The 27,230-nt window shown below is 37.6% G+C and overlaps 1 protein-coding gene across 4 annotated transcripts in view; it reads right to left on the minus strand.

Moving 5' to 3' along the window:
• MAST4 (microtubule associated serine/threonine kinase family member 4) overlaps positions 1 to 27,230 on the minus strand; it is a 357,848-nt gene that overhangs the window by 117,840 nt on the left and 212,778 nt on the right. For all 4 annotated transcript variants that reach the window (XM_011959348.1, XM_011959351.1, XM_011959350.1 and 1 more), the window contains one exon: positions 3,695 to 3,783. In XM_011959348.1, the coding sequence (XP_011814738.1) occupies positions 3,695 to 3,783 (89 nt within the window). The remainder of the gene's footprint in view (positions 1 to 3,694; positions 3,784 to 27,230) is intronic.

Here is a 27,230-nt window from a genome sequence, read left to right on the forward strand (position 1 = left end):
CTATCTCTTTCACCTAGGGTGGAGTTCAGTGGTACCATTATATAGCTCATGGCAGCCTTGATCTCCCCAGCTCAAGTGATTCTCCCACCTCAGCCTCCTGAGTAGCTGGGACCACAGGCATGTGCCACCATGCCTGGGTAATTTTGAGAAACTTTGTAGAGATGAGGTCTCACTATGTTATCTAGGCTCAAACTCCTGGACTCAAGCAATCCACCTGCCTCAGTCTCCCACAGTGCTGCAATAACAAGTGTGACCACTGTGCCTGGCCACTTTTTTAAATAACTGCAATGACATATCATTTCATGTTTTGTTGGCCATTTTTTCCTTATGTCATGCTATTTGCATCTCTTGCCCATTTTTCTATTGATGCATTCAATATTTCATATCAATTTACACAATTTCTTCATGTAAACTGGCAATCAGTTATGGGCACAAACATTTTTTGTACTTAGATTTCTTCTGAGTTTGTTTTTGATATAGAAATTTTCATTGTAAGAGAGATACACTAGTCTTTTCCCTTTGGGACTTCTGGATTATTTTTCATGCTTAGAATCTTCGTGGACGTGAGAGCCTGTGATTTTCTATGCCTTTTCTTTCTTTTTATTTTTTTTATCTTTCAATGAGACTGTCCTATTCACTGTTCTTTTAGGAATCTCCGGCCCCCCACAAACACTATTTTGTGAAGACATGCTCCAGAGCACTGTGTATGCCAGTATCTCTTTCTCCCCAGAGCACTCTCTACTGATACATTTGATAGGTACAAATGATGTGTCCGTGATGACTGGCCTGGTTCATGTAACCCCACCTAAGAAAAGTAGAAAGTGCAATTTCATCTTTTAGGTTAATAAGTGCTGAAAGATGGAGGTTCTTCCATCTCATTTTGATGGAGATGCCTAGAAAACCTCGCTGGCCCTCTGTGTCCAGTGCAGGATAGAGAACGTAGCAATAGAAAGGGTGAGGCAAAAGGAGTGGCCGGTGAAGAGGCGCTGCATGTTATCAAGATGTGAGACCTAGTCCTGTATCGTATTCACATGTTCTTCCTTTCATACAGAAATAGGAATCTATCAGACAGTGATAAATGCCACTTCTCACAGAAAGTCTGACAGGCTTCTACTGCCTCTGAGAGAACAATAACCTGTTGGCTCCATAACATAAAGAAAAACAATGCTGAGTGAGGTGCAGTGGCTCATGCCTATAATCCCAGTACTTTGGGTGGCTGAGGCAGGAGGACTGCTTGAGCCCAGGAGTTTGAGACCAGCCTGGCCAACAGGGCGAAATCTTATCTCTACTAAAAATACAAAAAGAAAAAAAAAAATTAGCCGGGCATGGTGGCATGGCCTATAATGCCAGCTACTCGGGAGGCTGAGGCAGGAGAATCCCTTGAACCCGGGAGGCAGAAGTTGCAGTTAGCTGAGATTGTGCCACTGCACTCCAGCCTGGGCAACAGAGGGAGATTTTGTCTCAAAAACAACAAAAACAAAACACTCTTAGAACCTGAATGACAGGCTTCCCTCTGCCCACTCCTCTGATGAAATTCTAAATTAATATTGAAGGAGAAAGAACTTAAGCTAAGTCTATGAGAGAAAAGAAAAATAATTAAAAGGATCATTAAAGTCTTAGCCACATGTTCTGTCTTCTCAATATTAGAAGTGAAGAAAATCACAGCTATAAAAGACTAATCAACAGGCACATAAAGGATGGTGAAATTGCTATAAATACTATAAAGAGGAGTGAAATTAAAATCTTTAAATCACAGAATTATATACTAAAAAACAGAATCCATCATTCACTTAGCATCTAGCATACACTACTGTGCTGGGTGCCAGAGTGATGTCCCAAGTAAGGTATTTGGCATTGTTTGACCCTCTATAGGATTTCAATGACAGTGGTGTAATATCAATCTCAAAAACAGAAATGGTAGTAATAGAAGTAATGTATCCTCATCATGTAGCCTTGGAATATAATGTTACCACTGCTTACACCCACTCCCTAATTATATCCCTCTCATGCCCTCTCAGAGGTAACTACTATCATGAAATTGGTCTTTAACATTATCATGTTTTCCTTTAGGCTCTTACATTATAAAAATACATAAAATATAATACAATGAATGTATAGAATATAATCATATTGCAGGATAAATATATATCATGTGTGTGTGTGTGTATATATATATATATCTCTCCCTAAACAAAATATAGTATGTAGCATATTAACGTCACATGAAAGGCTTACATAATATTCTTTTGTGACTTGCTTTTGTTGTTCAACAATATATTTGAGCTCCATCCAAGCAAATCTGAGTAGTGTTCATTTGTTTTCTATGTGCACAGTGTATTTTGGATATAACTATGCCACAATTCATTTATCCATTTTCCAAGTCATAGATCGTTAGGTTACTTCAAATGTTTAGCTATTACAGATGATGCTGCAATGAGTGGTCTAGAACTTGTCTTCATCTGTGTAAGAGCTTCTCCAACTCTAAGGTTTTACCTGGCAGAGGCCTTTCTAGATGTTAGTGGTCATGTTACAGTGTCATAATTTTATCTATTTATCTTTTACCTTTTTACTTTACCACCTTTAATTCCTTTAATTATTTCTACAGAGAAAATAAAATTTCACTCCAAAGGAGCAACTACTTTTCTCTCCCTTCTTCTCCCCAGTGATATAACAGACAACTCCCAATCTGAACTTGAAAGGCCCCTTGAGCTTAAGAACTGCTTTCTGGGTGAGAGTGATAGCCCTGCATTTAAATATGAAGTCAAGATCATCTGAGAACACGAGTGTCAAATTAAGAGTTTTCACAAGAGTACAATGAAGTAGGGCTAAGAGCTCATTCTTCTAACCTTCATCCTTCACAATCCTGAAGATACCTTCCTATAACACAGATCCTCCTTAAAACCCTTAAAAGGGCTTCAAAGTCAAACTTCCTCCCACTTCCTGACCTTCCTCTGCCTTTCCATCCTTATGTTCTCTTAATGAAGTACACACATCCCACACTCTAGCCATACACTGAGAATTCCCTTTCTCTCACTCCATCTCTACCAGCCAACAAAGTCTTGCTCATCTTTCAACATCTTGGGCAAATGGCTCCTTTAAAGGCTTCCAGACTTTCTTTATTGGAATTAACCCTTCCCTTCTTTGCATCACCATGGATAGAACTTTGAAAAAAAAAAAAAACCAGTATATAAAGCAGTTATCATTGTCTAGTTTTTACAGTACTGCTCTAACCTTCCTTATAATTCTATAACGTACTTGAGGCCAAAGGCTTTGTCTCTTAAATCTTCATTGTCCCTAAAATGACCATCACAATATATTAGACAAGTTCAATTTTAGGGAGAAATATGCTGAACAGTTCTTAACATTAGTACTTTTCATATGAGTTACCATGTTTGCATTTCCCAAGGATATTCCTAACATGGAAACCATGTCTTGTATCATCCAGGCATTTAGAAATGGAGAAAGAAATAATTTAAAAGGGACCCCATATAAAAAGGAATTCTATATTTTAGAGTCCAAACAGTTAAACAGAGAGGATAAGATTTGGGCTAACATGTTGCAAAGAACAACTTAGGGATAAAACAACAGGAAAACAAAGATAACACGTGAAGACATACCAAATCTCAAAATGCATTATTTTAAAAACCAACAAATAAAGAAATAAAACAAAACTCAAGAAATGGTAACCAATTACCTGCATGAGCAGAGAGAGGTGAGTGTGGTCGAGGTAATGCTGGTGACTGCCCATTGCCTATTAAGCTTTTCCGGTTGCTTGTTCGGCAACTATCAAAAGGAAAGAAAAAACAACGTTTAAAAAGAATACAGCATTGATAATGTTCAAGCATGTTCCAGATAGACGTGGACCAGGTTGAACAACCTATCTGCTCATGTTATTGTTAAAATTATTACAATTACGCATTCACTAATATTTGAGGGGTGGCTGCTTCTTGAATATCAGAAAATATAATGTATTCATAAAGCACAACACCATCAATATTCCTCACCACCAGTGGAGCAATAATCAAATTTCTTCCAGCGCTTGACTGGAATATGCAACATGCCATACACACAAGTGATAAATTAAGGATTCAAATCAGCAAACCACAGGTAGCATCTTCGTTGACACAAAATTTCTAATACAAAATTACATGCAATGAAGCGCAATGATGTTAATCTTATAATGATGCACTAATTAAAAATCTAATTATTTAGGCAAAATTTCTTATTTGTGCCTTTTGTCAACAGAATAGCTGATGCCTAAGATAAATGTATCTCACCACTCATTCATTTTTCATCTTGTATATGGCATTCACAAATTCTTTATTAAGGTAAATGTTCTGGAATCATAAAATCAGATCCCAGTGTATAAAAACAATAGTGATGGTCCTCTTTCACAAGCATGCTAGCTACTGGTTTGATCCTGAATACCCAGAGCTTAGAAGTAAATTAATACACGTGAGCACAGGGCAACAATTTGTTCCTGTTTCTGCTAGTAGGAAGCTATAAAATGGCTAATTTGATTTCAAAGTAACTTTCACAAGCCTTAAAGAATAAGACAAATACAAAACTGGCGGATGGTGAAGTGCATATTATCTCATTTTCATTTGCTTTTCTTCAAAATAGATTGGCACTTCATTCTCTATTAGCAATACAGTAGTCACAGGAGGGTGATAAAACTCAGCAAGTTACCTCATTTAATTCACCTATAACAAAGTACAGGGCTCTGTGCCTCTATCCTCCTACACTATGCTGCCCTCAACCACCATTAAGAGTTTATTGCAATGCCTTCTTAATGCAGGACAGACCTCTGTTATACCAGATTCCTGAAACAGGAATTTTCACTGGACTTCTAATTTAGGTACAGTGAGATAACATTTCTAAATATTCAAATAATACATTTCAAAACCAAACCCAATTTCTTTCACCAATACGAACTTCGGAGTTATCTTCTCTTAGACGTTTGCTGCTTATTATCATTTGTCAACAGTCCCATATTTATAATTTCTTAAGGTCGGGCTGCATCACTGTGTTTTCCTTAGTGCAGCAATCAGCATTCCCTAGTATTATCTGTGAGTTTAATGAAGATAATGTTTACTCAGCCTTAAAGCAGTTGTTAATAAGAATAGACTTTTGATATTTAATTATGAAGGTGGGTTGGATATTATCAACTCATCTATCAAGAAATGTATGTATTCAACCTATTAAATTCACAATCATTAAATCAGACAGTCTGTTTTTAAAAGATACTGTATATTTAGTGTTAATTCAAATTAATGTCTCCTTTCATTCCAATACAGAAATATTAAATATATTAACTTGCTGTTGCTAATAGAAGAAATTATAAATGACAGATTTATGTCCTGGAAATGTCAGCAAACTTCTTTCAGCAAATTAACTGAAATTCAGGTTGTTATAAAAATGGCTATATTTTTTCATGTTTAGCACTTGATCTACATCATGTATAAAAATCTTTTCAACATATTTATTGTTTATATGTATAAATAAAATTAATAAGAAATGTGTATCAGTGCAAATAGCAATCTAATGAATATCTTAACTAGGTATAAAATATACTGATATACTTTAAATTTAGAAAATGTTATTTCTTAAAGAAAAACTTAAAAATTTTCTAAGAAATGTATATTACCATACACACTAAGGTACATATACTACCACAACAGGCAAAATAGTGAACAATTTAGATTAAAAAAAATGAAAACACAAACAACAAACCCTCACAATTGTATTAGTTATTTAAAGTCTATCAAAAAGGGGTAGAAAAGTGATTTCAAAAATGTGATTCAAAAAATCTCAAAAAGAAATGTCTAAATAAAACTCGCAAATAAAATATACTTGTTTGGTCAATATACTAACAGATTTACATTACAGTCATCCTGGGTGCGTCTACTTCTCTACACAGATTTCTAATCTTTATAAATAGATGATTCATTATGAATGCAATGTAGAGTGAAAGAAAACAGGCTACTTCATCTATGAATACATGAGCAAGTTAAAAGAAGAGAAGTTAAAAACAAATTACCTCAGAATTTGAACAGTTTACCATATTTAAGGTATGGGTAGTATGTTACACAAAACAAATTATCGAAGGTATATCTTATTGACAAATGCCATGAATAATCAAAGCATAACTCATCTCTGAAAGTGTCTCCTCTAACCTTTTTCCTTTCAAAATGAAGCTAGAGATGATATTAAAATTACAACAGACTTGGAACTTTCTGGAATCTCTCTCGACAATGAAATGGAAAGCTTTTAAACATCAAATGTTCCCAAAGTAGCAAAGCCAGTGTTTATATAGTATAGGCTAAGATATATTTCCATCTGTACAGGAGATAAATCTCTATACTTATGAAATGGGGTCTTAGCCTTATGAATGAATTTGTTGCTAAAATTTTCAAGGGTAGAGGGACACATTATACTGCATTTCATTCCCAAATACCTAGGCCTTTATCTATATATCTAAATACTTTTAAAATCCTAGGACCCTAACTGAGATATTCTGTAGAAAACCTTTCCAGGGTACAGGAGGGAAGAGTCATCCAATCTCAATAGTACCTGCTTCTGGTATATCTGACAGTCACCTAATCTTATTACTCTAAGTATCTGATTCCCAATAAATGAATTAAAATCTGCACTTAACCCCAACAGTAAGAAAACTCCAAGTGAGTTGGAACTGTATCTGCCACTTAGGTTGCCACAGCACCTGGCAATGCCCACAGTAATAATAACATTGGTGCAAAACGCTGAGCTGACCCCTGTTCTCCAGATATCACATACTTTTCTGCCCAGGAAAGCAGAGGTTTATGGCACCTGCATGTCAGGCAGTCTCTCCAGGTGTTCATGGCCATGCCTACTCATTTAATCCATTAAGTGATAAAATAGTGGAAACATCTCTACTCAGGCAAATTAAAGCCTCCTTCCTTTTCACCAGCACAACTAAGTCAATTCTGCCTTGCTTTTTTTTTTTTTCAAGCAAAGTCACCCAAGGCAAAAACAGGTGATGTCTGACCAGATTAAACATGAATACTACTTCTCCTGTAGCAGAAATCTCTTTTTTATTATTCACCCTCATCCAAGTATTTGAGCTTGTAAAGAGTTATCTCCAGTTTTCATCCTTAGGGACACAGGGACATGACCACAAAAATGAAACTAAAGAAAAGTTATGACTCAAGTTGCAACTATTCCATCCCCAAATGCATTCTTTTGACTTCATTCTTCAACAGCTAGAAGCCATCCACCATGCCCATACTCCAATCTGAAAGCCCAACATGAGACTAACTATTTCCGACAAAGTACCTCCTCTCTCAGTTCTCCAGTTGAAGCAGCACACGGAAAAACTTACTTTTCTATGGATAAGATGCACAGTTTGTTCTCTGAATTTAGAAGGTGACAACTATTGTTCTATTAACATAATGGCACAGAGTCACTACTTGCAAATTCAGAATTTAGGCTGAGAAAACAGTCATATAACAACTTGAGACAATGGTATAAACAATGGATTAGGACAGGAGCTGATGATCACAAGTAAGCATTTACTTTTACTTTCTTCATTTATCTGGAACCTCCTTGGGAAGCTCCTCCTAGGGGCAACTATGAGGCACAGAAAGATAACTTAGAGCACAAGAAATGCACCTTGCTGACTACAGAATCTGAGAAGAATGGGAAGGGGGAAAGATGTTCTGACGATAGGACCTTGAGGGAGAAGGACTGGCTGACTCTGAGGGGTAGGAGGTGAGCAGGCATGGACAGAACACTGTGTGTAAGAATGTCACAGCTGAATGGGTGCTTGGGTGGAGATGCTTTGGAGTAACATGAGGTCACCACCAGGAAGTGTTTTATTTGTTTGCATGGTTTTTGCTCAGGCAGGCGAAATGAGGATTGAACAAGGCACCACACCTGCTCCCTGAGTTCACTGTTACCATTGCCAAAACAGTTTCACAAGGAGCTTCTCAATTTCCTAATTGCTGCCAAAAGCACCTCCCATTTGCTAGGAAGATAAAGAGACAGGCCATGTGTTTCATCATCTAAGTCAGGCCTGGTTCAGTGTGAGGGACAAAGAGGACTATGGGCTACTAAGCTGGAGGCGGGTGGGGAAGGAGGAGTATGTATTTTTGGTTCCAAGTACCCTATTCCATTTCTGCAGAAGTTGTCCTTATGCTCCGTGCTCCATAAGAAAGGCTTGGTGGGACCTGTAAAAGTTTCACATCTGGGTCTGCCACTTGTTTCCTGGCAGAAGAACCTGTTAGCCATCCCCCACCAGGTCTCTAAAAACTGCGAGGCCCACCAGGTTGTGGCCTTTTCCAATTACTCTGAGTAGCTGAAATCCAACTTAATTTTAAATTACATTCACTTTGAGACACAAATTCTGATCATTTCTGACCATGGCAAGAACAATGAAGAGAGGAAACCCCAACAGGCAGTGATTTTTACATTTACAGCTGATTTGAATGGTTGACATTCAGTAAAATATAAGACTAACCACCATTGAGGGGCAGTAATAATATAGTGAATTGAGTAAGAGGGGCCCCGGTAATTCTGGAAAGCTAGAATTATTACTTCGTCCTGATGAAAATGTGATAAATTTGCACAGGAGACCAATCATAGACCAGAGCTTTACTGTCCATGAACATCTGCTAACTGTTTCCTCACACCTTAAGAGAAGATGATCATATGAGTATTTCTTAAACAAAGAAGAAGTCTGAAATGGAAGAAATAGGGCATGACTGGAAGGCAGAAATTGTCTAGCTAATGTGGTACTGCAGAATAAATGTTATAAACTAAGCAGGTTTCTATCTCCATCTCTTCACAATGAAGACGTTGAAACAGATGAGAGAAATAGTCATAAACTTATTTTTTTTTGGTCTCAAAAATTTTAAAAAATAGAAAAATAATCCAACAATTCCTACCACACTGGAATAAGCAACTGTATCATTTGTCCTATTTGTTTCCAATCTTTAAAAAAGATATAGAAATTAGAGAGCGAACAAAATATACTCTCTGAAGTCCAAACCAATAACATATTCCAGTCCCTAAAAGGCAACTACTGAAAGAACTGGGGCTTGTAGCTTTTCCGTTCATTCTTGGTATGGTAGCACATATATATATATATATATACATACACACACACACACACACTCTATATGTATAACCACACTATATGTGTGTGGTTCCACTTTTCACTAGTAGTATCACATAACAGGAAAAACAGAGACTTGAAATTGTACAAAATAAATTAAGAGTTACCTTTTAGTGGCTTGTTGGGCTTTATATAGTAGACGATCCCTGGGAATTATTTGATTCTGTAAAGGTATATACATTGTTTTTCTATTGACTAGGTGATTTTAAAACTCTGTAGAAGCTTAAGTTAAGTAGAAAACTGGGAGTAATGCAAATGATTCTCATCCATAATAATGTGAATGAATTTTATCTGGTGAAGATACAATTAATGTCCACCCCAAGGAAAGATGACCTCAAATATTTACTATCAATGTCCTATAAGATACTAATTTTGCATCTAGGAGCAAATTTGTTTCATAATTCCTGACTATATATGTATATATATTCATATATATCTGATTTTTAAAAATCTCTTTGAACCTGTTTTAATATGTTACTGCTGCCCTCACTGATAAGTTAAACAAAATATTTGATATATGTTCATTTCATATTTGTATGACGGTCATGTTTTTGACTTTTGGATGAATTATACTTTTGGATGAATATCTATATAGAATTAGATATTCTGTAACTTACTTTTTTTCACTCAACATTATGTTTTTGAGGTTTAACCATGGCAACATAAATATGGGTCTAATTCATTCCTTTTTTAGATTATTCCTTTGAAGCAAATTTTAGGATTCCGAAATGCACTAAAATTATATATCATGGACATTTCTGTTTCCTCTTTGCAACATTAAAGATCTAGAACTCTGTGCACTTGATTGAAAAAGCTTTGAAAAATGTCTTTGTCAAGAGGCTATATTTGAAAGAAAAATTGTATCATGTTATATCATGCAACATAAAGCAAACATTTCTTAAAATCTTCTTTGGACACTTCTTCCCCAAATCCTGCTTATTGCTGCTTCACCTGGATATTTCTACTTTTGCTTACATTCTGTTGTCTTCTCCCAGAATTAACTGTCTTTCTTATGTAAATCAGTCAACCCTTTCTTTTTAGGCATCTTCAAGTCTACATCTCCACCACTTTTTCTGAATAGCACAAGGCCACACCTAGTAGCTGGCTGGATAAGCACTATTACTCCTTAGAAGGCAGCAGAGAACAAAGTTGTTCTCTGCCTTTGTCACACACCCTTTGCTACTAATGTGAAATTAAGAAACTCGCTGGGATCATCTTCCTTATGGCCCATGAAATCAGGGCTCCTCCCAAGCTTTCATTAATTTCTTCAATAAATTACTTTCTGAGTGCCTAAGATGCTAGGCACTATTCTAAACAAACAAAAGTCTCTGTTCTCAAGGAAGCTTACATTTTGGAGGGAAAAGCAGAAAATTAACATAATAAATTTGTAAAATTTGTGGTACATGAGATAGCGATGGAGGAAAAATAATGCACAAAGTAGACAGAGAGTGTAGGGGTAGGAGTTCACAATTTCAAACAGGTGGTCAGGAAAGGCCTCACTGGGGAGGTAAGAGAGGATAAGACCAGAAAGCAAGGAAGTGAGCATTCAGCAAAAGCAGAGGCCCTGAGGCCAGAGTGTTCTAGGAGCAGCAGGCAAGCGAGCACGGCAGGTGTACGGAGAGCCAGGGAAGAGTGCCAGCAGAGGATGGTAGAGCCATGGCAGGAGGCAGGTCTGCAGCAGCTTGTAGGCCACAGTGCAGAGTCAGGTTTTTAGCCTGAGTGACAAGGGAAGCTGTTGGAAGGTTCTGAACATAACCTGAGTTTTGTTTTGAGAGAATCATTCTGGCTGCTAGATTAAAAGGAGGAAGCAGGAGGACCAGTTAGGATGTCGAATTGATGTGCATCTTGAATGCATTCTTATCGCCTGTGATTCTGCTTTTAAATATACTATTTTACTTTAAAAATTAGTTTGTACAAAAACAGCTCCAAAATTCAATGGAAGTGTTACATCAGTCTGTGCTCTTTTGTACAGCCTCAAAAAACTTGGAGAAATAGCAAGTGATGATACTGAGGTGACTCAGGCCCGAGTGCCTCAGGCCTTTCCATATTTGTATCAATGTAACGATCCAGGTCATAGTGATCAGGGGGATGTAATTATTGACATTACTGGCATGATACTTGAACTTAACTTTCCTAGTAGCAGAAAACCTCTTCTACAGGGATTAATTACAATGGGAATGAATAGTTGCCTACACTGCTTTCACCTATGAACAAAAAAAATTTAGGCTAATTTCAATAGCTAGAGAAAGGGATAAGCTTTCAAAAATTCTGAAGAAAGTCAATAGGAAAATAGATATTAGCTTATATAGTACTTCCTGGAAATATATCTAATCCATTAAGATAAATCCACAGTGAGTTCTGGCCCAATTCTCTGTCTTCATAGAAGAAAAGAGAAACAGCTGAACATGTAGATATTAGAAAAGGCACTATCCAATATAACAAGTATTTCTGGAATGTCTATTGTCATGTACAAAGTACTGTGTGAGATAAGAAAATGAAGCTGTTTCAAAGTGTTTAAAGTATAAAAGGCGAGACAAGACTGATTCACAGATAACTAGACTCTAAGGTAGAATCTGGAAAAGAGATAACAAAAATTTGCTGAAGTGTGAGATAAATTCCCATTCAGCTTTTAAATACATTTTCATAAACAATAAACACTAGAATTTTACAGAACATACTATGCATTGCAGATTATCCATCCATTTCATATGACTTCCCTAAATAATCTCGTAATTTCAGTGATCTGCCTGACGAAAATACAGTCACCTGTTGCTTAGCAGAGATACATTTAGAGAAATGTCTCATTAGGCTATTTTGTCCTTGTGCAAACATCACAGAGTGCACTCACACAAACCTAGATGGTAGAGCCTACCACACACTGAGGCTATATGGGATAGTCTATGGACCCCAGGCTACAAACCTGTGCAGCATGTTACTGTACTGAACACTGGAGGCAAATGCAACACAACGGTATTTGTGTATTGAGAAAAGAAAAATAGCTCAGAGCAGTCAGAGCTACATGAAATATGCAAAATGTATCAGGCCCAGAGAGGCAGGAGTAGGGACTTCAGTCACGTCCTCACCTTGCCTGGGGGAAAATCGTTTAAAGACATTTTGTTTCTGACTAGTTGCTTCACTCATTATCTTCATGTTCCTGGAATTTATGACAGAAATGACAATGGATACACAATTAATAGCTTGTGTCATTTTAACATAAATTCTTGGTAAACAATTTAGGAACTACCTCTTCTTTCCCTTTAAAAATCTACCTGTAACTGCTGCTAATTGGAGTGTATATGCAGAGCAACTTGAATCTCTGCTCAGGGTTGCAATCCTCAAACTTAGCCCCAATGAAACTCTCTACTTATCTTAATTTTGCCTTGAACTTTTCCTTTCAGGTTGACAGGATCTAAACATAGAGGTATAGTAAAAATATGCCATTACAATCATGTGGGACCACCTGTGTATATGCAGTCCTTCATATATGTGGTCTGTTGTTGACTGAAATGTTACACTGTGCATGAATGTACATTTTTTAACAACTCATTTCTCCTGAGTTATTCTCCATTTTGTGGCTCTATTTCAAAGTTGGACATATCAGCATAGCTATTTCTATATGGCTAACATGGAGGGTTCTGACATCACAGTATTAGCACGTGTTATTGGTGGCTGACATTCACCTTGTCATACTGCAGTAAACCTGGCAAACACAGTATCACTTGGTGATCATTTACTCAATAACATAACACATAACCTGGGATTGTACGTGAAGCTTACAACCTACGAGTGGGCTATAAATTTTTTGAGAACAAGGATTATATTTTATGTAACACTGAATCCCTTTGGATACCCGGAAGAACACAGAAAAAAATTACTTGAATAGATATACATTAAATACTTTTGAATGACTGGCTAAATGTGGTCCCTGCCTTCAAGAAGTTTATAATTTAACTTGGAGGACAAACATATAGTCCAATTTATAAGACTAAACTGATCTAAAATGTCATATTATAGTCCAATACTACTGGATTGATCAAGGCAATGTACATAGCTAAGAAAACACAAAGAGCTGATGAAGTCTGTGGTACTGGATGCATGGTATCAAACATCCTTCTGGAACAATCAACTTACATATATCATTCTGAATAAAACCGCAATGGGATCATCAGTCTAATTAAAAGAGGGAGCAAGACACAATGATCAAAGTCAAGTAGAAGCTGGATATAATGGGATTTGTATGGCTCACGCCTGTAATCCCAACACTTTGGGTGGCCAAGGCAGGAGGGCTCATTGAGGCCAGGAGTCTGAAACCAGATTGGTTAACATAGGGAAACTCTATCTCTATAAAATATTTTAAAAAATAGCTAGGCATGGTAGTGTGTGCCTTAGTCCCAGCTACTCAGGTGGCTGAAGCTGGAGGATAACTTGAGCCTAGGAGTTTGAGATTGCAGTGAGCCATGATCACTCCACTGCATTCCAGCCTGGACAACAGAGCAAGACCCTCTCTAATTAAAAAAAAAAAAAAAAAGGTGGGGAAGAAGGAAGGATTTATAGTAGCAGAATAAATCCAACTTTTTTAAATGTTAGAAGTAAAAAGTAATAAATGTGAGAAGGGCTTATATCTCATTGCCTATTAATTTTTTAGTGCAATTTATCTGCAACATGAGTCAAAAGATACCTAGTCTGCATCCCCACCCCAGGGATTCCAGGTCATCCGGGCAGGTCATCTATTTACAGGAAGGACCTCAAGGGCTGGGAGAGTCAATGACGGAGATGGCTTTTGGATTTAAGATTAGTACAACAGCCCAAAGATCAAAGACACACAATAAAGAGTGTTACCATTTGAGATGAAGATGGGAAGAGAGTACTGGAAAGGTCAGGTAATTATCTCTAAGAGCTAAAGGACATGCGCTGTAACTTGGGAAACTTCTCCAAGGGCTGATGCTACCTAAAACGTAGTATAAAGTCATTTAAAAGTCACATGGTCTAATCTAGTCTGCAAGGATAAAGAGCGGCTATGACCAGGCTGGTCCTACCTAGAGCTGGGTTATCAAAGTAGCAAAGTTGGGGGAAAGTGGAGGTGGTGGAGCCAGTTTTATAACAGGGGAAAAGGTCAGATCAAATACCTATGAGACAGACATCCAAATGGTTGGCTGTCCATACTTCAGTTATTATTAGGGACCAAAGAGAAGTCAACAGGCATACCGGGCAAATAAGAAAAGATACACAAAACACAAATTAATGGTTTTCTAAACATCTACTTTACAAGTGTGTGCTGGGGGTAGGGAAGATGTGTGTGACATAAACAAGTTGTTTTTTGTTTTTGACTTCTGTGTTTTGTACTCAATATAAGTATATTAAAGTCACAATTTGATATATCTTTTTCCAAGTAGCAGAAAAATCAAGTTCAAAGTCCTACTGTTAAAATTACTTTAATCAATTAATTTAATGTCATTAGATTTTTCTCAATTGGCCAGGGATAAGGAAGTAACTCTTAAAAAGACCTTAGACAGTGGGGGCAGTCCCAAGCTAGAGTTAATACAATAACTTAAATCTAATGTTCCAGTCTTCCTTTTGGGAAATAACACAGTAAAATTCTACTATTAACTTTTTTCTCCTGTACCTCATGTCCCACTTGCACTGCTTTTATGAAATGGTCATTGGCTTTAGAAAGCTTGATTGGGACATGTCCTTATATCCAAAACTTATTTGAATATATACATAGCAACTGAATTATTATAAAATAGTTTTACCCATTTCAGCCTTCTCTATACAGAAATTAAATCTCAGTTTAACTTGTTACCACTAGAACTATTTAATTTGGTGAATATATTTTAGTCCATAATTTAGCTACATAGCTAATCACTAACCATAAAAATATCCTTCCTTCTGCTTCAGAGGACCCAAAGACTGCTTATTTTTGACCCACAAAAGGGAAGGAGGCTTACTTCCATGACCACCAAATCTCCTTTTATGACACTCAACAGAAATTTATTTCAAGCCCAGAATGAACAGCATGACTATTTAACACCTCCCAGCTCTACAGCATTTGGCTTTTAGATAGCAGTTTGGCATAATGTTCTGCCCACAAGTGAACTGTCCCTGATTTCATGTGCCTCCACAATCAGAACACAAACATACAAATATAAGAAACCGACACCAGAGCTCCACTTTGTTCTTTTTTGTGAGAAGTCATGTGGCAAAAAGCCAGTGTCTTTCTGTTCAGCATGTTTTGTTGCTAGCTGCTCCTAATTCAGTATCTTGCAAAATGACATTCTGTTAATGAAATGAATGTCAAAGCTGTGATAATGGGCAGAAGTAGAAGAAAATGTTTCCTAAATGGAGAAGCAACAGGAAAACTGCCAAATGGATATTAAAATTAGTTGTGTGTTTATCCCATAGTTTCGTGCTTGGTCCTTACTATTTGTTTCTAACATGAAAAGGGAAGCAGTCTCTAAGGAAGGAAGAATAGCCCACCTTGGTGAAAAGCACAGGGAAAAAAAAAAGAGGTCAAAGGAATGTTTTCCCTTAATTAACTTGACAGATGTCTTTTCTTTTCCTCATTTGCATCCACTAATGTTTTCTTAGTCACTCTCTCATTTTGCAAAGATGAAATTGGCCACAAGGAACCAATTCTGTTGCTAAAGACAGGAGGGCTGGGGAATTACCAGAAGATGCTGGCCTTTAAGATGCTCAGTATTCAGTCTGGGTAATGAGTGTTCCTTGCTGTTGTTATTTGTGGGGTAAGTAATAGAATTTTAGGTCTGGAAGACAATGAAGTGACTTGCCAATGTAGCACTACCAATTAGTGGCAAACAGAGCCTAAGAAGGGAGGATAAGTGGCTTCCACAACCAGGGTACGTTGGAAGGTAGAAATCTGCATGAGACATATGGATATACTCGACTACTTCTTATGTGAACATACAGTAACTCTGTTCTACAAAGGAAGAGATAGTTCTGTTTTAAATTAAATGGACTCAGTTTCTTAGGAGAATGCAACCATCAAATACAAGGACTTGACATTAGTAGACCTAGTATCAAATTCCAAACCCGATAAGCCTCAATTTACTGATCTGTAGAACAGGGATAATAATATCAATAACCATGGCTAGGCACAGTGGCTCATGCCTGTAATTTCAGCACTTTAGGAGGCCGAGGCAGGCGGATCACTTGAGGTCAGGAGTTCGAGACCAGCCTGGCCAACATGGCAAAATCTTGCCTATATTAAAAATACAAAAATTAGCTGGGTATGGTGGCACATGCCTGTAATTCTAGCTACTCAGGAGGCTAAGGCAGAAGGATCACTTGAACCTGGGAGACGGAGGTTGCAGTGAGCTGAGATCGCACCACTGCACTCCAGTCTGGGTGACAGAGCAAGACTCTCACAAAAACCAAAAGAACATCAATGACCACAGAGGGCTATGTGGAGATTAACTGAGATAATGTATGTAAAGAAATTATCATAGAGCCTGTCACACACTTTTTTTATAATTTTTTAATTTATAAAGTCACAAGTGCTTAATAAATTTTGGCCATCAAAATAATTCTAGAGTACTTGATGTTGTGGAAGAAAAAAGAACAAAATAAAATATTTGCTCTTTCTCCCTGGTATACATTCTCTCAGGCATATTTGCTTTTATACAAGAGGTTAGTTCTACAGCAGCAAGGCTTGATGGTAAATGTAAATATTGTCCTAGTTATAGAAAGAATGTAGCAGTAAGAAGTATAATTGGTGGGCTTTAGAAACATAGAAAAACAAAAACTTCAGAACCACAAGTTCAAAGGATCCACTCAAACACTGGCCAAGGGCTTCTAATTGTCAACATCAAGCTGAAGCAACATGCAAAGGACTGCACTCAACAGACTTCAGTGATTTGGAACAACTGTCAAAACCACACACATCGGCCCAATCTTGCTCTGCTACCATAGTCCCCAGACAACCTTCTGATTAGCTTCATGGAGAGGTTTGCCCAAAAGTGATTAAAAAGAACAAAAATAATAATAACTGCTAACATTGACAAAGCATTTAACACACTCCAAGCAATGGTTTAATTTTCATGACAGTCCTATAAGGTAGGACTTATTTTTATCCACATCTTTATAGGTGTGAAAAAGTGAAGAACTGAGAAGTTCAGTAACTTGTCCAAGATCACAGAACTAGTAAGTGGGAGAACCGGGATCTAAACCCAGGCAGTCTGCCTTCAGAACCTGCACTTTTAACAATCTTGCTAGACTGTCTACAAAGCAGAGAATAAGACCTTTGAAGGGCCTAGGCCCAATAATGATTATATGTACACTTAAAAGTTAATATCTCAGCATTCTGGTCATACATAGAAATCACATGAGCTTGGTAACTAGGAATCCACACCTAAGAGATGGAGCTGGTACTTGGGATACCAATCAAACCAGACTTTTAAGTCTGTAGCATGAGGGTCAGGTACAAGAGATGACTCAAGCTATGGAGCCTTACATCAGATTGTGAGGTTTTTCTGGAGGCAGTAAGTCTGACCCTGGTGGACAGACAGTCCAATATTACCAAGTGGAGCATGATTTTTATCCCAGGATACACTTGTGTACAGATTTTTCGGGCTCATGGTAGACAGGTAAGATGTGGACATAATGTGGACACTCCTTCCCCCACAGTGTATTCTCAAAGATCCATAGGTAGATGATCCAACACACGAATTACCCATGTCAAGCAGGCACTTCCTTCCCTATCCCTGCCCAAACCAACAGATCCAGCCAGACACAACTCTCTGGAGAGAACTGTGTTTATGCATGTAGCAGAATTTTTTTGTTCTATTGTTTTTTCGTGGATTTAAAAATCAAATCCACATTTCTGGATCATGCCTCCTTTTATATGACCTTTTTGGTTTTTTATTTCTAGATAACTCACTCTCAGTGTTCAAGAGAACCCAGAAATCAGATTTGTGATATGAAGTATCCTCGTACAGCACTGGCTTTGGGGAAAAGAACTAATGCCCACATTATAACATGCATCAGAAAGCAAATCTGGCCAGCAAATCAGAATAAGATATACTGCATTAGTGATATATATATATATACATCTCAAAATAAAGCAAACTCAACAGTAAAAATCTTATATTTGCAAATCTTATAGCCTTGTAACCTCAAATTTTAGATTCTTCTGTTGTACTTAATTCTTTAAAGATGTCATTCCTTTCGTCGGGTACCTTCCACCATTACCGTCCTCCAAGAACTCCCTAGACTCTAAGAAAGCAAATAGGAGAGGGATCTGTGTGTAGAAAGAGGCCTCACTAAATTGTGTGGATTAGATTAAAACTATGGCAGGAGATGGGATGAGACAGAGTGCTTCAGTTAATAAGGAAAAGTTTAACATGGTTTCAGTCACTTTCAGATCTCCGGCCTGCCTCTTATGGGTATGACCACTTGTTTCTCACAGGTTCAGCCTTCTGTTTAATGAGATGAACTCATTTGTCCCTAGTCGGAGATTTGGTCCTTATTAGTAAGTACTCCAAGCTCCAGGATAACACATCAATTCCTCCTCACCATATTCACCAGACACCCAACCTAAACTCATTCTGCATTCCCTGCAGTGACTCAGAGAGTTACTGTTCATTGTGGCCCTGGATTCCTGTTTATGAAAGCTATGGAATCCCTGACCTTCACATGGAAGTATTTCTAAGCAGAAATTCAATAGTATAGACAGATGGGACTCCACTGTGTCAACTTTCCATATTGAAAGGGATCCCGAATAATTCACCCACATGAAATTAAACTGCATATCAAGACCAGAATTAGGATGTCTCAACTTACTGAAAAGAAATCAATGGTACTATGAAAGAAATAAACATGAACTCTTCTATTGCTTACTTCCACTTACGATTTTTCTAAATAGACCTTTAATCCTATCGAAAGGGTAAAATACGTCTGAAAACAACAATGCAGTTAAACCCATCTTGAAAATAAAACCTGTCAATAGCTACCAAGAAAGTCATTCCTTTGGCTTTGTGATCATAACATATTTTCATTCAAGTATAATCATACAATTGTGGAGCTCACTTATATAAAACAAACAGTGTTCTCTACATCCTTAAATTAAAGATCTCTCTCCAGAGGCCTGGGTCTTCAGATACTAGCTTCAGCGACTGTTTATTACAGTAGGCTGCAATGTTTTCTGAACTCACAAAAGCATATGGTAAGGAGCGAAAACACTTTGTACTATTAGCTTGCCTCCTGGTCAGCACACCAAAAAATTGATGCTATGTATTTCAAATAAGAAGAAATCATTTTCGTCTTACTTTAAAAAAAAAAATCACATGAGCACCTATTTTTGTATCTAAATGTGTCAATATTTTAAAATAATGTATAAGAAGGCAGATGAGTGGTAAGCACGAGGTTATGCTGTCTTTCTACAAATTGAAGACTAGCACTTGGAGATAAATAGTTTCATAGGACAAAGTTAATTCCCACTCCACTCCATCAACACCATCATCAATTTGGTTTACTTGTTCTAAGTCAACTTGTTTTTCTGATGTGTAAGTAGCCATGTTACTCCACCAAAAATCCTCCAACATTTTTTAGAGTATCTTGCCCCAGGCAGAGGACTGGTACTAGGGCCCAAGACAAGTGCTTACAAGGAGTTTGTAATCAGGAAATCTAGGGATGGTGACTTTTCCTTGCATTATTAAATAGATCCATTGTTCAGTTAAGTGACTTTGTATAACTGGGAGGACAAAAATAAATAATAAAAATCAGTCTACCTAAGATTTGACAAAAGCTATGTCAAAAAAAAAAGAGAGAAACTAAAGGCAAAAATAAAGATAAAGCAGCATATAAAGTCATCTAAACTAGAAATGCAACTGTTAGAGAAAGATTTCAATAGCCAGGTAGACAAAGTGTACCCCATCTTAGGTTAAGGCATTTTCTGAAATAAGTGCTGTAGAAAGAGAAGATATTTAACAAAGAAGCAATTTTTTTTATCATTAAGAAATATGAAAAAGGTTGATGGAAGAGGTCTCTGGGAAGATTAATGTGTCCATAATATATTGTTAAACAAAACATAATTCCACCTATGAAATAATTTTTTTGGATTATTGTATCACAGCAAACACCAGAAGAACCAACAATTAATGTTTGTGTTCTAGTTTCAAAAAAGAAAAAAAAAAAAAAACCCTGGGCAATGAGTGTGGCACCATAGTTAGAAAGAATTAATGATATATTAATTTTAGATGATAACTCTATCTCCCAAATTCTCCTGGCTCTTGTTGTCAAAGCCTTGCTTCAGAGATGGGTCATTTTTCAACCGTTAAAACTTCCTCTTAGAGAAAGAACACTGATTAGTTTTCTACTCTCTCTTCTAAGAGATGATTTTACCGCAAAAAGATTAATCTCTAGCTCATCCAGGAGAAAGAGTTAATCAATTTGTACAGAAATGAAGAAAACTGCTTCCCTGATCTTTTTTAAATGTTTTATTAAAAATTGATAAGATCCAGGAATAGAAATAGGGTTGACAACGCTTCTTAGGATAGCTCATTTTTTGGTTCTTCTGTCCTCCAAATGCTTTTTATGTACTAAATGAGCTATGTATTTTTAATACTCTACCCCACAATACAGATCTAGTTCTGTCTGAGTCACGCTAGCCTAAAATCAAATGATGACAAAGTCTAGAACTGAGGGAAGAGAGGGCATTTCAAAAGAGAACAAGAACTGAGCCTGACACAGAACGGGCTTGCCTCCCAAGAACTGGGAAGCTGGAACCCTCAACAATCACCTCTCTGCTTAGCCACTAACTTTCTCATTTCTTCCTTTTATTTTATAGAGATGGGGTGTTGCTATGTTGCGTGGCTGGTCTTGAACACCTTGGCTCAAGTGATTCTCCTACCTCAACCTCCCAAAGTGCTGGGATTACAAGCTTGAGTCACTGCACCCGACCTTTCCTTTTTACTGGAGACCACTCAACAACCACCCTAGAATTAAATGCCTCTTTTATGTGGCAGGGTTTTGTTTCTAATCAAGCCAATTAACAACCAGTCTCCCCAGTACGTACATACTTTTTTGGCCTTTTTCTGGGATGACAATGAACAAAAGACAGTGTAGGACAAATGATTAGTCTCTTTCTCCTAAAAATCCTGAATAAAATGTACTTGAGCTATACTATAACCACAAGATGGGATTACTCCAAACATGCTTACAAAGACATAAGAGAAAATATATAGCATCCAAAGGCTGATATTAAACATCAGTCTCTGTATCCGTGAGCCATGCACTCACAGACTCAACCGAATTCAGACAGAAAATACTTGGTGAAAAAAATTGCATCAGTACTGAACACATACAGATTTTTTCTTGTCATTATTCCCTACACAATACAGTATAAGATCTATTTACACAGCATTTACATTGCATTAGGTATTATAGGAACCCTCAGATGATTTAACGTATATAGGAGGATATGGGTAGGTTATATGCAAATACTATGCCATCTTATGTCAGATTTTGAACATCCTCAAATTTTGAACATCCTCAGATTTTGGTTTCCAAGAGAGGTTCTGGAAAAAACTCCTCAGGACACTGAGGGACTACTGCATAGAGAATGCAAAGAAAATGAATAGGAAGAAAATGTACATGAATCATAATAGTGATTACTTCTCAGTGGCAGGAATATGGGAGTATGAATGTACGTATGCTTGTGTTCTGGTTTTCAAAAATTTTTAATCATGAATATTTCAACCTCTTAACCTGGAAAATGTGAGGTTTTTTTTTTTTTTTTTTTTTGAGACGGAGTCTCGCTCTGTCGCCCGGGCTGGAGTGCAGTGGCCGGATCTCAGCTCACTGCAAGCTCCGCCTCCCGGGTTTATGCCATTCTCCTTTCTCAGCCTCCGAGTAGCTGGGACTACAGGCGCCCGCCACCTCGCCCGGCTAGTTTTTTTCACCGTGTTAGCCAGGATGGTCTCGATCTCCTGATCTCGTGATCTGCCCGTCTCGGCCTCCCAAAGTGCTGGGATTACAGGCTTGAGCCACCGCGCCCGGCCAAATGTGAGTTTTATAAAGAAAAGTTGATGTCCTTTTAAATATTGCTAGCCACAATTTCTAAGCAGAAAGGCAGAAGCTAGAGAGGGCGGGCAATGGGTCCCGCCACAGGATACTTTATTGAGATATTAATTTGTGGTATTCTTTCTGCAGGAAGAGAATGAAAAGTATTTTTTCCTTCCTCTGTACCAAGTCTTTGTATTCAGAGTCTGGCCTCCTGGGCCTTGAAGGGTATTTCATGTGTTTTGGTCCCAGGAAAGGGAGTGGATGTTGGGAGGCATGCTAAAAGCAAGCCCCAACCCAGGCTCTTTCCTGAGGCACTCCCACAGGGAGGGCAATGGGTAAGCTTCTCAAGCCTAGAGGGGTCTGCTTTCCTGAGACTGGGGTGGGGAATGAGGGAGGCAGTGGTGTCTGGCCTCCCCATAGCGTTTACATTGTATTCGGTGTTATAAGTACCCTAGATATGATTTAAACACAGTAGTGTCTGACTGTGTAGCTAACCATGTGAGTAACAAAAACCTGTTACTCCTTTCCACTGAAGGACTACAAGGGGTGGAGGATGACAGGCCCCACGGTGGGCATTGTGTGGCTTGGGGATAGAGGTGAGCAACACACCGTGAAGAAAGGAAGCCAAGCTTACTTTGTAAGTGCCAGTTACAGATGTTCCTGTCCACCACAGGCATCAAGGAGGACCACATCCCAGCTTAAAACAGGCCACATCACTCCATGTGGGCTTGGACAATAAGTAACTCTGATGAGTAGGAAGAATCTGATGATTCCTAGTTTCTGTGTCACTTGGCCACATCAGCAAGGCTATAGCAAGCAGTTACAGTAGAAAACTTGACATAGTAGATCCAGCTTTCTTGAGAAGTACCAGCCAGCCCTAACTTACTCAACAGCAACCCACAATACCAGCAAACTGTCTTTTTCAGGAAATTGTCAACATTCTGTATGCCTTTTTTTCTTTTAAGCCAAAGTCTGTCCCTCCTCAGAACCTGACTTAATATGTGAAAACAAAAACAAAGCACAGAATGCTGACCGTACAGTTTGCTAATGAAAGGAATTGTTTGCACCCCTTAAATTACAATCCAATGGCTGTTCCTTGAGTACTCACAGCCATGCTAATCAAAGCCAAGCCAGGCAAGGCCCATTCTAATAGTTATTGATGATGTGGGAGAGACCCAGCCAAACTTTGGCAGGTTTGGTGAATTTCAGAAATAGCAAAGCCAGAAGAAAAAGACTCCTTTACTTAAAATGCAAAAAGCACAAACAGAACTTGAGTTGCAGAGGTCTGAAAAAAACACAACTTGAATTGCAGAGGTTTGAAAGTGAATGCAAGTTATCTCTATGTCTCTATGGTTCACTCTAAACCAGCAGTCCTATAGGGGAACTTTCTTTTTGGTTTATAAATTAACCCTCTGAGTTACAGGGGTGCACTCATCAATGAAGATATTCTCATTTTAGAAAATCCACATAGAGCACACAATTTTTATAGTGCTAGACATAACCAGATACTCTAAAATAATAAAGAACTCCACAGACGTCATCTTTTCCCAGCTTTTATTGTTAAATATATTCACTCTTTTTGAAGCTTTAATTACTGAATTTATATTTGGGCAGTGATTATCATATTGCATTGGAATATAAAGTGTCTCACATCCAATTTGCAGAAAACTTACAAAGTCAAAGCTGCAATGCCAAATCTAACTAGAATCACACAGTCACTTGTTAAAGCATAAAGCTCGCAAGTCCTGGGGTTAGTGAGATGGACTGAATTATCTGTTACTGCAGTGTCTGACATTTCAGGAAGGTCACCTGACTTTGGCTATTGAACTTCTGGCTAGAGAACTGATGGAGCAAACACGTAAGTTAGGAATCTAGCACCAGAGAGAATGAAGGGATGTTGTGGGTTTGAAATCATTGTTACGTAACCCCTACCGCTATCTCTACCCAGCCTAAACAGGCCCACAAGCATGACTTGACATGGATCCCGTCCATTTCCTTCCTGAGCCCTTTCCATATAGGTTGCAGAAATGCCATGCTTCTGTGGTCACAAAGAGCATTTCAATTATGTCAGGAGTTCAGGGTCCAGGTGGCTTTCAGCATCTTACATAAAGGCAACTTAGCAGAAAGCATCTGAATAAGCTCTAAGGAACAATTACAAACTCTCTAGGTGTGGCTTGTGATGACACCACAACAAAAGATATAAGCCTTTTAGGCAAGTTGTTTAAATGTATAGACTGTACAAAGCTAGATAAGACATTTTGTACTTAAGTCACCAGCCAACTGGTTTATGCTCTAATCTCTTATTTGAAATGTGGTCTGCTGTAAAGAGTAAGCTGCTGTGAAGGGCTTCTTTCATTCAAGACCAAATAGATAAACAGGGTTACACATCTAAAGTGAAATAAAAGTTAAAAAATTTATTCTCACACTTCATTGTTTACATCCATCTGCAGATGGATGGCATATGTAGATGCGGATTCACAATGCCATATTATTTGACAATAAAATGATACTTTTCTTTGAAACCTAAACTTATTTTGCTTATCACTGAATGTAGTTACAAAAGCCAGGGTCAAGGTGGCAATGGTAATGAGAAACAAACAAACAAAACCCACAGGCAGACTGTCTTTCCACAGGAGAGTCAAAGTTAATCAACTTATCGTATTAGGAAATCTAGATCACTATAATGTAACAAAATTCACAGGGCACCACACATCATTGCTTTAGCATTGTGACTGTTTCACTAATGCAAACTAACACTCAGTTACTTTTGAATCGGCTGCTGCATTTATGACTTTGACCAGGAGTTTCTGTTCCTTGGCCAAAAAACACAGAATATTTTTTAGAATATAAATCCTGACTATGCCTATGTTGCAATATACTATGCCAAACTAGCTCAGCTTGACTGCTTTTTTTTTTCTTTTGTGTAGTTTCTTCAAAAAGAAGTATCTGCAACAATCTGAAAAAAAAAAAAAAAAACACATACACACACACACCCACAAAGAAATGAAAACCCAAAAAAGTAATCCTTACAACTCGATCAGTTAGCTGAGAGAAAAATTTCACTGTTAATTTAATGTTAATAGCTGCCACTTTTTAAAAAGTGTTATCAAGTCAGCAAGAGTGTTTTTCTTTTTTTTTTTTTAAAGGGTTAGATGTTCACAGTAAGAACTAATTAACTGCCAAGAATGAGATGGGTTTCCAAAGGAATACCATTCTCCTCATCAAATACTAGTTTCTATTTATTTTAAGTATGACCATTCATTCTTAACCTGAAAGTATTTGTGAGCATGGTTAGAACAGGGCAAAAAGTATTTATATATTATTCTACAACATAAAGTAATTATCTTAATGTTGGATTGAAATTCACCTTGTATGCGTATAAATACGGTATATCACTTTTCATACTTTGTACAACATTGGGCATGAAATAAATGGCAATAGGTCTGAGCTACTAGATGTTATTTGTAGTTACTATAAGTGTGTCTGTGTATTTCTGCTTAAAATATATGATACACATCATTTTCTTTTTCAAGGGTTTTGAATTCTGTTGTTCTCAATAATCCTCTCATCATTTACCTAAAAGTCTATGGTAAATAACCATTGTGTACATACCCACACATGTGACCATACGAAATAGGTAAACCCACTGTTCCAGACAGACCAGACTATGCTGCTGAAAATCACCAAGTCAGGTAAGAAGTAACCCTTATTTTGGTCTTGATGTAAAATAATTCTGCACTCCCCCAAAATAAAAATGGTGTTTAAAACTGGTCTTACTTATTCTAACATGATACCATAGCTCTCCTACTAGGCACTGCAGACAAGCATATATCTTGTTCTTTCTGTGACCCTAATGCAATACCTGGCACAGAGGCATGCTTAATTAAACTTTGCTGAATAAATGAATATTTTGAAAGAATAAGCTAATAAAAATGAGAAAAGATCAATTTTGCTGAAACCGTGGGTGGGGAAGTTTAGTCATAATAAACCCTAACCTTTCTTAAATCTCTCCCTTCTTAAATTAGTGGAAGTTTCCATTTTACAGTTTCTCCTAAAGATCCTAGAATCTTCATTAGAAAGCAGAGACTGTGGCTCAGGCTGCGCTGAGAGCTATACAAAGTCAGATTTTTTCACTGGCCTCCAGAGGCCCAATCTAAAATGCATTACAGGTACAGCAGGATAATTCACAGAAAGATTCAGGCAACTGCAAACATTCTGAAAGAATCTATGGGTGAAATGAGTTAAAGCAGCCATGGAGCAAGAGTTTTTGGAAGGGGGGCAGATTGCTTCTGACAAATAAGCACCCCTTCAACGCAAGTGACAGAAGTAGGTCATGATGAGTAACTGAATTTTCCACTGACTCATCTCCACATATATCAGAGGCAGTAAAGGACGCCAGTGATCTAGTTCTCCACCTGTAAGAGCTGTACAAATTAGTTCTCTAACGAATTTCGTTCTCTAACGAAAGAAGGTGGAATAAAAACTGACAGCAGGGAGAACTGCCATCCTCACCTATAAATAGGTCACTAGGCAGTAAGGTCAACAGGCCTGACAGGACTATTCACTTCAGAGAAGTCCCCCGTCTTTAGAAATTCTAACAATTTAGACTGTAGGGATATGGGAACAAGATGATTCCTGCTCGTTCTCCAGCTAACAGCTCAGCACAATCAGGTTTAATAGTGTTACATACCAATTAACATGTATTTTACAAATCTTCACTAAGTCTGCATGCAGTTTTTCAGTGTTTAACTTTGCATGCAAATAACCTCTACTTTAAGTGTGATAGGGAAAAATTTTGCAAATCATTTCTAAATACAAATTCATTTATTTTAGTGCAAATGGAGCATACCACTGTAAATGTCAAATAGTTGCCATCCATTATGATAATAGGGCCCAGCCAATCTTTCCAACTTATTCAAAGTTCACTGCATGAATGATCCAAGCCCTTAGTCCCCAGACAGAACTTAAAATATGTCCTCATTAAAAAATTCAAGGGCAATAAATCAGGCTAAAAACGTGACAAGAGACGACCCTCCTCTGCCATCAACTCTGGGAA

Source organism: Colobus angolensis, unplaced genomic scaffold (assembly GCF_000951035.1).
Source record: "Colobus angolensis palliatus isolate OR3802 unplaced genomic scaffold, Cang.pa_1.0 Scaffold49, whole genome shotgun sequence".
Lineage (NCBI taxonomy): Eukaryota > Metazoa > Chordata > Mammalia > Primates > Cercopithecidae > Colobus > Colobus angolensis.